This window comes from Perca flavescens, chromosome 18 (assembly GCF_004354835.1).
Source record: "Perca flavescens isolate YP-PL-M2 chromosome 18, PFLA_1.0, whole genome shotgun sequence".
NCBI lineage: Eukaryota > Metazoa > Chordata > Actinopteri > Perciformes > Percidae > Perca > Perca flavescens.
In genome coordinates, this window is record NC_041348.1 from 3,832,256 (window position 1) to 3,847,519 (window position 15,264).

The 15,264-nt window shown below is 42.6% G+C and overlaps 1 protein-coding gene across 4 annotated transcripts in view; it reads left to right on the plus strand.

The window, feature by feature from the left end:
* The window catches only part of ankef1a (ankyrin repeat and EF-hand domain containing 1a), a 53,477-nt gene that overhangs the window by 2,081 nt on the left and 36,132 nt on the right, over nucleotides 1-15,264 (plus strand). For 3 of the 4 annotated variants that reach the window (XM_028605938.1, XM_028605937.1, XM_028605939.1), the window contains exons 4-9: nucleotides 4,827-5,026; nucleotides 5,543-5,692; nucleotides 5,908-6,031; nucleotides 8,227-9,052; nucleotides 10,408-10,634; nucleotides 10,810-10,952. In XM_028605938.1, the coding sequence (XP_028461739.1) occupies nucleotides 4,827-5,026; nucleotides 5,543-5,692; nucleotides 5,908-6,031; nucleotides 8,227-9,052; nucleotides 10,408-10,634; nucleotides 10,810-10,952 (1,670 nt within the window). Of the gene's footprint in view, nucleotides 1-3,370; nucleotides 3,477-4,826; nucleotides 5,027-5,542; nucleotides 5,693-5,907; nucleotides 6,032-8,226; nucleotides 9,053-10,407; nucleotides 10,635-10,809; nucleotides 10,953-15,264 lie in introns of those variants that run through there. The other variant, XM_028605940.1, reaches the window with a different exon arrangement.

The following is a 15,264-nucleotide window of genomic DNA, read 5'->3' on the forward strand; positions in this document are numbered from 1 at the left end:
GTGCATGATAAAAAAATAAAAACACATACAAACAACGTTCAAATTAACAAAGGACAAAAATACACTAATACAAAGACACTAGGGTGTATTCCACTGGGGACACCTTTCACAATCCTGTTTGTTTCCCCCCCACTTTCAAATCAAATTTTTGACTCTATAAAATGATTCCCTCAAGTCTTGGCGATCGCCCCTATATTAAACCATAAAGAAATTAAGACATCTTTTTCTTCTACATAGTTTAGTACTATTCTTTCAGGCAGAATTTATCATTATGATGAACTTCATTATTTCCTGGATTTTGTATTATCATAGTCCCTAAATGTATGTAGAAATGCAGGAAATGGGATTCAAATCGAAAAAGATTTCTGGCAGACGACCCCCTTTAGCAAGAGCCACTAGTCAACGTAGCATTGTCAGCATTGTCGTAAACTGGATTGATATTGAAATATCATATCAATAAATTAATATCATCATATCAATAAATTAAGATTAAGTGATACTTTATTGAAATTAAGTTTTTTTCACTCTTACTCAACTTTTTAGTTACTTGACACATTACACACAGGGCCCAAATACGCACACATGCACAAACAGGACCTATACATGCACTTAAGGAGAGATGTTAGAGTGAGGGGGCTGCCCATTAATGGCACCCCGAGCAGTTGGGGGGGTTCAGGGTCTTACTCAAGGCCACCTCGGCGGTGCCCAGGAGGTACCTCTCCAGCTACCAGTCCACACTCCGTATTTGGTCCACACGGGGACTTGAACCGGCGGGACTTCAACCTCCGGTTCCCAAGCCAAGTCGTCCCTACGGACTGAGCTACTGCCGCCTTAATTAGGTCTGTACCATAATACTCTGTTGTAAATTGGCATGTATTCAATGGAGAAGCAATGCTGTGTGAACGTATCATCTGTTTGTTTTTTGGGGGCGTTTCCTGTGTTTTATCAGAAATGAGAACAACTAAAGGGGTCAAAGGTTATATGACGCCATCGACAGGGGACCAAATAACACAATCCGTGTCATTGATTAAAATGAAAGATTTGTGTGGGTTTGAACATTTAAAGTAATGTGAGTACACAATTAAACAGAATATATAACAGAGGCATTGTTGTTTCTGGACATTTGAATGTAATATTACACATCTTTAAGTGTATCTGGTAAAAATACAAAGATTTGCTGCTTTTAGATTCTCAAATATTTTAAATCCCCCTAAAGTCAGATAATGTAAGGCAAGGCAGCTTTATTTGTATAGCACATTTCAGCAACAGGGCAATTCAAAGTCCTTTACATAAAACATTAAAGAGCAGTTAGAAGACAAGTAAAAACAATTTAAAAACAATAAACAAATTAAAAACATAAAAGACAAGAATAAAATTGATAGTGCAGTATAAGAATAAAAGTTACAGTGCAGTATAAGAAATTAAAGTTAATAAAATAGATTATTTAAAGAAAAGCAACATCAAAAAGATAGGTCTTTAGTTTAGATTTAAAAGAACTGAGAGTTGCAGTGGACCTACTAGTTTCTGGGAGTTTGTTCCAAAGATGTGGAGCATAAAAACTGAACGCTGCTTCCCCCTGTTTAGTTCTGACTCTGGGGACAATAAGTAGACCTGTCCCAGACCACCTGAGAGGTCTGGTTGGGTCATAATGTAGTAGCAGATCAGAAATGTATTTTGGCCCTAAACCGTTTAGTGATTTATAAACCAGTAAAAGTATTTTGAAATCAATTCTTTGAGGCACTGGAAGCCAGTGTAGAGACTTCAGTACTGGAGTGATGTGATCCACTTTCTTGGTTTTAGTGAGGACTGGAGCAGCAGCGTTCTGAATCAGCTGCAGCTGTCTGATTGATTTTTTTAGGGAGACCTGTAAAGACACTGTTGCAGTAGTCAAGTCTACTGAAGATAAAAGCATGGACAAGTTTTTCCAGATCCTGCTGAGACATAAGTCCTTTAACCCCTTGATATATTTTTCCGGTGATAATAGGCCGATTTTTTTATTATGTTAATGTGGCTTTTAAAATTCAGGTCTGAGTCCATGACTACACCAAGATTTCTGGCTTTGTCTGTTGTTTTTAACATTGTCGTTTGAAGCTGAGCGCTGACTTTCAATCGTTCCTCTTTTGCTCCAAAAACGACCACCTCAGTTTTTTCTTCATTTAATTTAAGAAAGTTCTGGCACATCCAATCATTAATCTGTTAAATGCACATATTTAATTGTATTGGGCTATAGTTCCCTGGCGATAAGGTTATGTAAATTTGTGTGTCATCCGCATAACTATGGTAACTTATTTTGTTGTTTTCCATAATCTGAGCCAGTGGAAGCATGTAGATGTTGAACAGAAGAGGCCCCAGAACTGAGCCTTGGGGAACTCCGCACATCATATTTGTATGCTCAGATGTATAATTACCTATAGACACAAAGTAGTCCCTATTCTTTAAATAGGATTCAAACCACTTTAGTACTGAGCCAGAAAGACCAACCCAGTTTTCCGACGGTCTGATTGGTCAAGCAATATGTCATGGTCTACCGTATCAAATGCAGCACTGAGATCAAGTAATACTAAGACTGAAATTTTGCCACTATCTGTGTTTAAGTGGATGTCATTAAAGACTTTAACAAGAGCCGTCTCGGTGCTGTGGTGTGGTCGAAAACCTGACTGGAAGGCATCAAAACTGTTGTTTAGCGATAAGAAAAAGTAGAGTTTTTCTATGATTTTACTTAAAAATGGAAGGTTTGATATTGGCCTATAGTTGCTCATTAGTGTCGTGTCTAGATTGTTCTTGTTTAGGCGTGGCTTGATGACTGCAGTTTTCAGGGCCTGTGGGAAGATACCTGAGAGCAGAGACGTGTTGTAAATGTAAGCAATTTAAAGAAATTACTTTTGGCTGCTTGTGGTACTAATTTACTTTATTTATGCACTTAGTTTATGATATAGATAACCATTAGGATACACCTGAGTGCTGTGCATAAAGGCATAATCCCTGGAAGTCTGTTTCTGTTGATTTACCTGAAAGGTATAATTCATGTTCCAAATATCACTAGACAATATTTCTGATTCTCAAGCAAGAAAAAAAAACATTGTTAATCTATAAATAAAGCTCTTATATAACGCGCAAAATGTACCCATTATGTCAACAAGGTATATGGCTTTAATCATGGGAGGAACTACTTCTCTTCCACTGATGTCTCATTTGAGCTTGAAGTGTCGATTTCTCAAATACGTATAGTTTTTTGTTTTGTTTTCCATGTCAAGTTTAGACCTGCAGGTTCGCTGTGTGAATGCCTTGCCTTGTCTTACAACTCATGAAAATGCATGGTGCTTGTGTTTAGATATTGATGAGGAGGCGGTATCCCAGACGACTCCAATCACGGAGCCAAACGCTCGTCTTCAGGACCTTTTGAAAACCAATCGAGATAATGATCCCAATTACAGTGTGTCCGGACATCAATTACTGCAAATGGCACTCTTTTGCGAGTGAGTGAACGAGAGTGGGAGAGAGAGTGAGCTTGAGTTAGAAAGAAAAGTATTTGCGTACGTGCTTGTGCACATGAATACCTGCTTTTTGTATAACAGATGTACTGTGTGTGTGTGTGTGTGTGTGTGTGTGTGTGTGTGTGTGTGTGTGTGTGTGTGTGTGTGTGTGTGTGTGTGTGTGTGTGTGTGTGTGTGTGCGCCAGACCGTGTGGGTACATCTAATTACAGATCAACCTCTAATGGTGATCCTCTCCTGTGAAACATGCCGAGTAACCTGATATCATCATGCACTCCCCACAGACTGCTTCGGCCCAGTCTCAAGCCACAGCCGAGTCTTTTCCCCAGTTAGGAGGCTGAGTGTCAATAGTCACACATTTGCCTGTGTTATCCTCCGTTATACAGGGCCTGGGTGTAGGGCTGGGCAGTATATCGATTAGGGCTGCACAACATATCGTTTTTCTACGGTCATTGCGATATCAACTGGCACAATAAACCCATCGCGAAAAGGCTGCGACATATCAGGAAAGACACAATTTTCTTTGTTAGTTGAAAGAAAATATCAGTAGGAAACTGCACTTTATGTTACTGTCCTATTTTAATGGTGCCTTCTATATTCAATTAAATGTTTAATTTGTTCCTTAACAGAATGTTGGAAATGATTTCCTTTCATTTGTTTTAAATTCAACAAGCAGTTTGTTGTATTTTAGCAGAATACTGATCGCAGCAGAACTGAGTACAATGTTTATTTATCACAAGTTATATCGTTATCACGATATTCAACGTTATTTTCCTCATATCGTGCAGCCCTAATATCGATACTATATCGACATCAATTTATGAGGCTAGATATTGCCTTAAATTCTGGATACCGTAATATGAAACAAGTCTTTGTGTCTTTTTCCTGGTTTTAAAGGCTGCATTACAGTAAAGTGATGTCATTTATGGAACTTCCCAGACTTACCAGCTATTCTATTATTTACCTTTACCCACTTAGTCATTGTATCCACATTACTGGTGATTATTTATCAAAACTCTCATTGTGTTAATATTTTGTGAAAGCGGCATTAGTAAAACTACAATATCGCCGCAATATCGGCATCGATGTAGAAAGTCACCGGACGCCACAATCTTGTGAACATAGCCATACTGAGAAATACAGAGAGAGTTGTGTGGAGCTGATAGTCTTAATTAGCTTTTTAGCAACTCATTTGACAATAGATTGAATGCAACGGACGTTCATTAACATCAAAAAGTGACACACTAAAGCTTTAATCCCTTTCCCTTAATCCCTTAAATCTCCAATTTTTTCTTTTTAGAACCTTTTGTACCTCTTTCCTCCTTTCACTTTAGGTGTGCTATTCTACTGTATCTACCCCACCAAGCGCCACACCCGCTGCCTGCAGGTTGCACTCAAGTGCCAAGTAGACGTCAACGATGTGTCAGCGCAGGGGACACATGTCTTCCAGTTGATGTGTGAAAAAGCCCAGGAGTGCACCCCCATGTGTCTCATCATGCTGGGGGAAGGGGCAGACCCCAATGCAACAAATCAGGTGAGAAATTGGATCGGGAACTGACTCATTATGGGAACTGAGGCAGTGGCTGTGGAGTATTTGCGAACTGAGCTTATCCTTCGCCACGCTCCGGTGGCTAGTAATGTAATCAGCAATCAGACTTGTCAGTCCGTTTTGAGGCGGTGTGAGAGTCCCGTGCAGTAAACAGGAAACTGCCTCTATTGCTGCCACAACAAAGTTGTGAGTTGTGAGTGTTTCCTGCAACAACAAAACACATTGGCATGTATTCAATGGCTCCATCTCTTTTCTTTTTCTCTTTCTCCGTGAAATGAAGCTGCTTTCAAATACAGTCTGAAATGTCGAGATCTATAAACAATCTGACGCAAAACCGTAATTGTGAAAGTCTGCTATATTGGGGGGTTAAAGAACCCAACAGGGCGTCACACAAATGGGTTCCAGTGACACTCCCACCACTGCACAACCGTGCAGAAAATTGCCGGATTGCTGTTTCCTGGTCTGAACGTCGTCTAACACTGACTTCCTCTCTCTCATCAGAAAACCGGCGTCACAGCGTTAATGGAGGCAGCTAAGGCAGGCTCCCTGCAGCTTGTCAGAGCCATTCTAAAGAGAGGGGGAAACCCCAACGCCCTAGACCGAAAGCGCCTAACAGCTGTACACTATGCAGCCATGGGGGGCTTTTTTGAGGTGTGGTATCTACTCACTCATTCACTTTTTTACTATTTTTTAAATAAGTAATAATATGTCAAATTAAAGTGAAAGAGCTGTTGTTTTCTGCCTACATTACCAGTTTTTTTTTTCTAAGTTTTCCTAACTCAAATTACAGTACTTAATGTCAGTTAGAATGGGGTTTTAGATTTAGGATTCTGATGTGTTGCTCTGTGGTGTTTTGTGCCTTCCAGTTGATTCAGGTGCTGTCTGCATACGCAGCAGACATGGGCATGGCTAACCTAGAGGACTGCACAGCCCTCCACTATGCTGCTGCCCTGGGGAATGCTAACTGCTGCAAGTTCCTGGCACAGAGAGGTGCTGTGAGATATTATTACAATAATAGGCATCCTGATGTCAGTGTATTGAATTATAGCTTTTTTTCTCTTTCAAATCTAAGGCAAAGATAGCTCTGTGGTAACTACTAGAGATCCGATACCAGTATTGGAAAAGCCTCCGGTACTGTCTAATGGTGCTTACCCGCTGCTAGTACCAGCTCTGCTCTACCTGGCTTGACTCGACTCGGCCGTGGTGCCCCGTTCTCCATTTTCCATTGCAGTACCGCCTCATGCGTGAGGTGAGCGTAGCTGGTCGTCATAGCGACGCCGCAGGAAACTGTCGTGACCTAACGCAACACACACACAGAACGTCAAAGGTGTGTTGTTTTTGATTCTCGGCATGTGAGAAGTTGGAGGCAAAAAAAAAAAAAAAAAACAACGCTGGCTGTCGCTAGCAATGATGACGCAGTGATTAGTGACGATTCTCTCTGACCAATCAGTAGTCTGCAGGTTTTCACGTCACCATCAGCTCGCTTGGAACCTCAGACAGAGGTGATACTAAAAAAAGTACTTGTTGGCAGGTACCAGGGACTACTTTTCATAATGGAACACCAAAAAAGGCGAGTAGAGTCGAGGCGAGTCGAGCAGGTACAATGTAATGGAAATACGCCATCAAATGGTATTGGAAAGTACTGGAGCCCAGAAGAAAATCTACTTTAAAATAGTTTATTTATGTTCTTTTTCCATTATGACTGACTGTCAAACTGGATAATAAACGAAAGTTCTGGGGTGTTCATTGTTTATGTTTGATCATGTTTCACAAAGAGTTTCACCTGAGCCAGGCCGTACAACAAAGATAGAAATCATATCACATCCATACGGAGATAGTAGTGTACACAGCTGTTAAAACATAATAAAATATATATGACACACTGGTATCAGATTGGTACTCGGTAATAAGCGAGTTCAGGTTTCGGAATCGCTATCGGACCATCTCTAGTAACTACTCCAAATGCCGTCACAGGGTCAATACAGGCTCTCTTTATTGCATGTGTATGTCGTAAGATTGTGGGCCCTATTTTAACGATCTGAAATGCAAGTATCAAACGTGAAACGCAAGTAGTTTTGTGGGCGGATCTCGGACGCTGTTGCTATTATACCGGCGGGATAAATGAGTCTTGCGCCCGACACAAATCTAAAATGGGTTGGTCTGAAGTAGCTAGGTGTGGTTTGGGCGTAACATGAAAATAACCAATCAGAGCATCATCTCACATTCCCTTTAAGAGCAGGTGCGCTTGTTCCATGGCGGATTGCTATTATGACGGCGGATTTGCCTGGCGCACGCCAGTGGGAGCTGTCTGGGATGTGGCAAAGTAATAAATGCCCGTCTTGGCCGGGTGGCGATGTTGCTGCGGCCTCTCGGGCGCATCTCCTCAAGTCTGGAGAGGATTGCTGCAGCCATGGAGCGCGGACCTCCAAACGCACCACCTGCACCTGTTGTCTTCCTCCTACCCCCGCTCCATCTCCGTCTACCCGCTCCACCAGGAGCACATCGAGTGTCCAATCCCACCGTAGTTCAACATCACGTCTCCTTAAGTCCTCTTATATTTCCTCATTTATGTCATCAACACATCCATGATTCATGGGAATGTTGTGTAAAACACAACAAGCCACAAAGAATGCTGCGACTTTGAGGACTGTACTGTAAAGTGCCTCCTGACCTATCCAAACACCCGAAGCGAATTTTTCTTTTTCACACTACATTATGGCCAAGCATGCGCCCCTAAAATAGCATCCGAATAACGCGCAACTGACTTTCGACTAGCGCCACTGACTTTAGACCAGGTTTTTCTTGGTCTGTGGCGGAATTTTTTCTGAAACTGCAAAATAACACCAGGGGACTTTTGCGCCGGAACACGCCTCCTCTTTTCGCTGAACCGCCCCCGGGAGCGCAAAAACATTTCCTAATTTACCGACGTGCGTCTGTGGAGGGAAAATTTTCAAAATAGGAATGATACATGCGTCGGTGTACAAAGGCAATTGTGCTGAGTGCAAGATAGGGCCCTATATCTTTGTTGTGATACATGTAGAGCCATACATGGTTAAGTATTTGACAAAAAAGAAAGAAAGAAAGTTGTAGAAGATGCAGCTGCAAACACAGTCCCACATTAAATAAGGTATTTCTACCATGTGTTTATTTTTTTTATGTTGCTAAGACTTTTCTCTGTGTTTCAGGTTGTAACCCCAAACTGAAGAACCAGGAAGGTTTGCTGCCACGTCAGATCGCCAAGGACGCTGGTCACAAAGCGGCTGTCAAGGAGCTTAAGAAGGCCGAGCGGCAGCAGGGAAAGGGCAACAAGCCCAACGGCAGCGAGTGCCCCACGTCAGATCTCTGGGCCCTGACCCTCCACGACTGGTCATACGAGCACGAGACTACACTACGACAAGCCTTGGGGAACCAATCAGAAATTGTCACCACCCAGATGTTTATTTCAGTGTTGGAAGAATTGAAAGCTCCGGTGGAACTAGACCAGCTCCATGCAGTCATCGCAGCCCATGACAAGGACAAAAAGGGATGCATCAATGTTAGTGATTTCCTCAAAGGTGTCAAGTACATCAAGAAACCATTTCTCCTCTCCACGTATATGCCTAAAAAGAAAAAGGGAGAAAAGGGTGGAAAAGGAGGTAAGAAGAAGGGTAAATTTGTCCTCACCTTGCCCATTTGCACCCTGCCGCCGGAGCGTATGGCCCGGCGGCCAGACGGAGGCCCGCCCAAATACATGATCGAGACATACTACAACTGCTCCGACGTCCGCCGATTCGACCGCAGTCACCCGCTAGAGCATCCCATAATGAATGACTCAGGGTGGTACATAGAAAAGCCAGATAAGGTCTACGTCAGCATCAACTACTGTGTGAAAAGTGGAGACCTGGAGTCTCTGGAGCTCGCTCTCGACCATGGGGTTCCTGTGGACGTTCAGGACGAGTTCTACAAGACGCCGCTGATGGTGGCCTGCTCCAGCGGCAACTACGAGGTGGCTCAGTATCTCCTCACTCGGGGGTGAGAAAACATCACCTTTTCTTTTTGTCTTTTTGGTTTATAGACCTTTTTAACCCTCTGAGGATAAAAGACGCACCGGCGAGTCCAAGCAATGTTTGACAATACTTCTACTCAAAAAGCGATAATACAACATTTCATTTTAGACATTTATTTTTATATATTTTATTTATATGTTAAGGGCTTTTCACATGAGGAGCGACACTTCGCCTGCGTAGTCGTGTGGGTCTGCGGGGTCTCCTACGCTCCTCACGTGAAGGACAACGCTCCACGATTAAACGCCAGGCGATCAATGTGTGGTGACCATGGGGATTCTGTGCACTACTGTATCCCTGCCGTACAACTGAATGAAATCAGCTGACTGTGCTATCATATATCCCTAATCACAGGTCGATGTATAACAAATGGGGGTAATCCTACTCTTTCCTAACCACGGACTTTCATTGTTGATAGCTAAAGCTAAATTAGCATAGTCATAATTACGGACGTTACCCGATAAATCCAGTCTTGTGCTGTTGCTCTGACAAGCAGAAGCCCCGCTGGCTATGTCTATAGACGGGCCGGTCTGAACCAACCCGTCTCAGCTCGACTCAAGCCAGCTGTCGATGTTCCCTGGAACTGGGCTGGTTTTAGAACGTAAGGGACGTCGCCTGTTTCAACAGCCAATAGAGAAGTCAGCTTGCGAAGTCAGCTACAAACTATAGAAATAAAATGATCCAGAATAATTTTTATTTCTATGTCACAAACTGTGAACTAGTTGAAATGGCAGAGTTTTAGACAGGCTCAATGACTGCCCAGCAAGCACGGCATGTGGTGGAGCGAGAGACTGACTGAGGAGGGGGAGCGGCGTTAGAACAAAGCCGTGAATCAGAGAAATAAAACGTTTTTTCTCACTATCACTTATGTTATCCACATTCATATTTAAACGCAACAAATGATATATCCAGCTACAAAAAAGCCTGAAAGTAAACAGAAGTACACAGTCGTTATGAAATCGATAAACTGTCTCGTCGTATCTCATTGGTGTAAACTGGCAAATTTCAGAACGTTGCAGACCGGCACGTTGCAAGGAGCTGCAAGTTTACACTCGTTGCGAATCTTTGGCCTGAACTGGGCTTTAAGGGATACCTGGATATTTAATATTATTAATGTATGAGGTAAATGATGATGATGGAAAAAAATCAAACCTAAAGACAAACAATAGACATGCTGTAAATGCAAATAAACTTTGTTTCTAATCATACTTTGAGAATTTTCAAGTTGACTGGAAGAAGAACGCAGATCTGATTTATTGTGTGCAACAAGGCCAATGCCCTGATTAGTCTTTAAACGCACCATGATATTACTGTTTCTGACAGGGCGGATGTAAATGTGTGTGACCAGTTCTTCTGGACGCCCCTCCACCACGCGGCTCACGCTGGCCAAGTGGAGATTATTGAACTTCTGGTGGAGGCTGGGGCCAAAATAGATGCCCGGGCCCTCAGTGGAGGCACGCCCCTCATGAGGGCCATCGAGAGCTCTCGACCCTCCTGTGTGGACTTCCTCATCAAGGCGGGTGCCAGTGTCAACGCCGAAAACAAAAAAGGTTTGACTGTGTATCTGAAATATATCAATGTTAACCATTCGTGCCATTAAATTTGGTTTAAAGTGCACACTGTGAAATTGGTATTCAACTTTTAGGCAAGCGACCCCTCTTTGATGGTAACACTGTGAGTTGTACTGTTATTTGATTGACCATATTTTATATTTTTTTCCTTCAGAACAAAACTGCCTCGACATCGCCAGAGCTTTTGCAGACTCCAGGATAATTGACTTGGTCAAAGACAAGATGGATTCTCTGCCTAAACAAAAGGACGCAGCGAAGGGAAAGGGGGGCAAAGCTCCAAAGCCTAAACCGGCTAAGGTATCTAAGTAACTCCCATTAAAACCTTTTTACCAGCCTGCTACAAACATAATTAAAACCTTGTGGCTTTAAACTTTTTCCTGTTTTGTGTTTGTGTGAAATGAAAATTTCACTCTGTTCTTTATTCACTGTTTACTGTTCACTAAACACATCAGGCTCATCTATAAAAATATAAAAAGAATCATGACAATCTCTATGGAAATAAGGCTTTCCTTTTCTCGGAAGTCATACACTAGAAAATGTAATTTCCTGCACTTGTAGCAGCAGGGTTTTGGTCTGATATAAGCCCTACATAGATTTTACAACAGAGTATGACCACTAGGTACTTTTAGACAGCAATGTGATCTATCTGCTCTCTGTTGGTGAAGACGGGCATCCAGAGTTTCCGCTAGTAAAACAATTGGTGCTGGTCATGTGACCTGTTAGCTTTCCTATTACGGGTCAAATGGAAACAGTTCCTGTCAAATATTTTTCTGTGTTCATTGCGCTTAAAAGCAATTGATAGGCAGGCTATAAAGAATAATATCATCAAGGGATGTAAATTCATACTATTTTTTATTGAAAGGTAGGCTGCAACAGGCAGAGAGGGCAAAATAATTAAATCAATGCAACAGAGTACAAACTACAGTACAAACAAACTGACTCATAAAATGATCAAGTAAATCAAAATGATTGTAAAGTGTCTTTCTGCAACTCGTGATGCGCATGCTCCTCTGCCTTCCCCAAGGCGACTTTGCTGAGCTGTTATGATGCGGATCTGCAGGGAGAAACCTCTCTCTGCTGGCACACTGGAGACGGGTTTTCCTCATGCTACCTTGGCCAGTTTGACCCACTGGATAGATTTTACCATAATCCCAATGGACCTTTTTCACAGCAAACATTTGGACTTGTCATAGTAGGAAAAGCAGAGCTGAAATTGATAACTTTAACGATGGCTCATTTCCATCAAGTGACCCAGTAAGCTATTTCAGTGAGTAAACATGCACAATACCAGGGAATGCAGCCATCATTAATTGGTTTGAATACACCTGTGCTTTTCCTACTATGACATGTCAACATGTCTGCCGTGAAAAAGGTCTATAAGTACCTCGCAGGCTGTTGAGAAAGTCAAGCCTCCGGAACGGCGGAGAGCTGTCATCATATATGGCGTCTCGATGTGCGTCTGTGGCATTAACTATAAATGAGAGGGGCTGTAGCTGGTGCCGACTTGTCCTCGCTGGCAATTTCTTGGCTTCATATACATTAGACCGGCCGCTGCTTGGTGTTGTGAAGTAGTTCACAATATTTCCCAGGGCTTGGGCTTTGACTTTCCTGCTTGCTTGTCGCTAGTCTTCTGCATTGAATCAGAGCGAGAACGCGACATGTAGTTTTTACTTTATCACATACGCTACAGTCTACAGTCATTTCTACATGAAAAAATATGATTGTTGATTGTTTTAATAGAACGAAAAGATATGAAAGTCACTCTCGTCTATTTTAACACAATTCATATTGTGCAGAGGGAATTATTTCCAGTGGTCATTCTGACCGGAGACAATTAGAATTTTCAGGGCCTCATCATTTTTTTCCGGTCAATGACCGGTAATTACCAGACAACGGAAACTCGGGGGGGATCATTCATTGAACTCAGATTAGCTACCAGAAAAAAATCTGCTGCTGTTTTGCTTCCCTCTCTGTCAAAGTCAGCGAGATAGTTTGTTCAGCAGTGCTATGGCAGAAGCCACAAAACTTCTGCCAAAGCAAGTCCTTCTACACGTCAGAGTCCTGTATCTGCGGCCAGATGGCAGCAGTGTAAAGTGTGGATATAGAGGGGGATTGGTGTCGTTGACGATGGTGAGGGCAAAGGCGTGTGATGGCTCCATTGTTCAGGTCTGAGATTTTGGGTCTAGGGGAGCAATCTTGAACACTGAATGTAGCTCTAAAATAGCTGTGCATTTTCACCAGAGCGGCAGTCTCCATCCCTCTCCTCGTAGCTTGGTATTGAACGACGAGGCATTTTTCAATACTCAATACTAAGGTGGCAAAAAAGTATCAAATTTGGTACCCAGCACAAACCAACATTGGACTGGAGGTTATCTCCCACCCTGGTTTTCTTGTGTGTACCCCAGCGTCTGGCTTCATCATGAGGCATGAGAAACCTAAGCCTGTAGAGAGATCTGTTTACTGTCAGGCAGCAACTTCTAAGCAAATTAGACCAGATGTGTTATGTTCCAAATAGAACAAGATGGCGCTTCAATTTGCATTTCCTATAATCTGACAAAATGTATTGATTTTGTCATTAGGACTAGGAAGAAGCAGGTGGTGCTGCAGCACAAATTCATCAGCAATATTCATAGTTCAATATAGCTGAAAGCAGCAATTCTAGGGGGTCAAGAAAGTAAGTCACAGAATAAATTACACACAGGTACAATATGGAGCGGTCTCTCCACTGAGCATATATACATTTGCTGACTTCTTCTATTCAATTTTTCAATTCAATTCAATTTTATTTATAGTATCAAATCATAACAAAAGTTATCTCGAGACACTTTACAGACAGAGTAGGTCTAGACCACACTCTATAAATTCCAAAACCCCAACAATTACAGTAATTCCCTCAAGAGCAAGCATTAGCAGTGGCTATTGCGACAGTGGCAAGAAAAACCCCTTTAGGAAGAAACCTCGGCAGACCCAGACTCTTGGTAGGCGGTGTCTGACGGGCCGGTTGGGGGCGTGATGAACAGTGGTGATAACAGTCACATTAGAAGTCACAGTGACTTCGAAGGTTATCGTGGAAGTTCATGTCATAGCAGGGCACATCGTGTCATACTGAGTAGTGCAGTCTCCTATACCGGATCCTGACTACTCTGTGCATAGGAACATCACAGCAGGGCGTTGCGGGATGTAACGTGGCGCTGCAGAGCACGGGTGGGTGCGGCGGGTGCAGCAGGACGCAGCAGGAAGCGGCCAGGAAATGCCGAGAATCGCAGAGCATAGCTCTGCGAAGAAGAAACATAAGGACTCCGGGGAGTAAACTCCCCAGAGCTAGATTAGTAACAAGCAAGCATTTCTTGGACAGGATGCATACAAAAGTAACAAGTAGAGATGAGAGAGCAGCTCAGTATATCTTAGGGAGGAACAGCCTCCCCGGCAGTCTAGAGTTGTAGTAGCATAACTTAAGAGAGGCAGGTTAAAGAAAGGAGCCTGGTCGGGCTAGAACTCTCCCCAACCGGATCGGGCTGTACTCTCGCTAGATTATTAATTATACAGTATATAAACTGATGACTACGAGGAGAAGCAGGTGGGCCGGGTTAGGTGGACGCTGCGACTACTCACTCCTTAACTATAAGCTTTATCAAAGAGGAGGGTTTTCAGTTTACTCTTAAATGTGGTGACGGTGTCTGCTCCTCGAACCCAGACTGGGAGCTGGTTCCACAATACTGGAGCCTGATAGCTGAAGGCCCTGGCTCCCAGTCTACTTCCAGAGACTCTAGGAACCATAAGTAGCCCCGCATTCTGGGAGCGCAGTGCTCTAGTGGGACAATAAGGTACTATGAGCTCTTCTAAGTATGATGGTGCTTGACCATTTAGAGCTTTGTAAGTCAGGAGGAGGATTTTAAATTCGATCCTATATTTCACTGGAAGCCAATGCAGAGAAGCTAATACAGGAGAAATATGATCTCTTCTCTTAGTTCTCGTCAGAACACGTGCTGCAGCATTCTGGATCAGTTGGAGAGTCTTAAGGGACTTATTTGGGCAACCTGATAATAAGGAATTGCAGTAATCTAGTCTAGAAGTAACGAATGCATGGACAAGTTTTTCAGCATCGTTTTGAGACAGGATATTCCTAATTTTGGCAATGTTACGAAGATGGAAATAGGCTATTCTTGAGGTTTGTTTTAAGTGATCGTTGAAGGATATATCCTGATCAAAAATAACTCCTAGATTTCTGACAGCAGTGCTGGAGGCCAGGGTAATACCATCCAGAGTAACTATATCTTTCGAAAACGAAGTTCGGCGGTGCGTTGGTCCTATCACAATAACTTCAGTTTTGTCTGAGTTTAACATCAGGAAATTGTGGGTCATCCAGGATTTTATATCCTCAATACACGTTTGAAGTCTTGCTAACTGACCACTTTCATCTGGCTTAATTGACAGATATAATTGGGTATCGTCTGCGTAACAGTGATAGTTAATCGAGTGTTTCCTAATAATATTACCTAGAGGAAGCATATATAAGGAGAATAGAATTGGTCCACTGTGCAAGCCAGTCACTGTAAATGATGCCTTCCATTGCAATGTAATACTCACTTATGGCTTTAAACCTGTGATG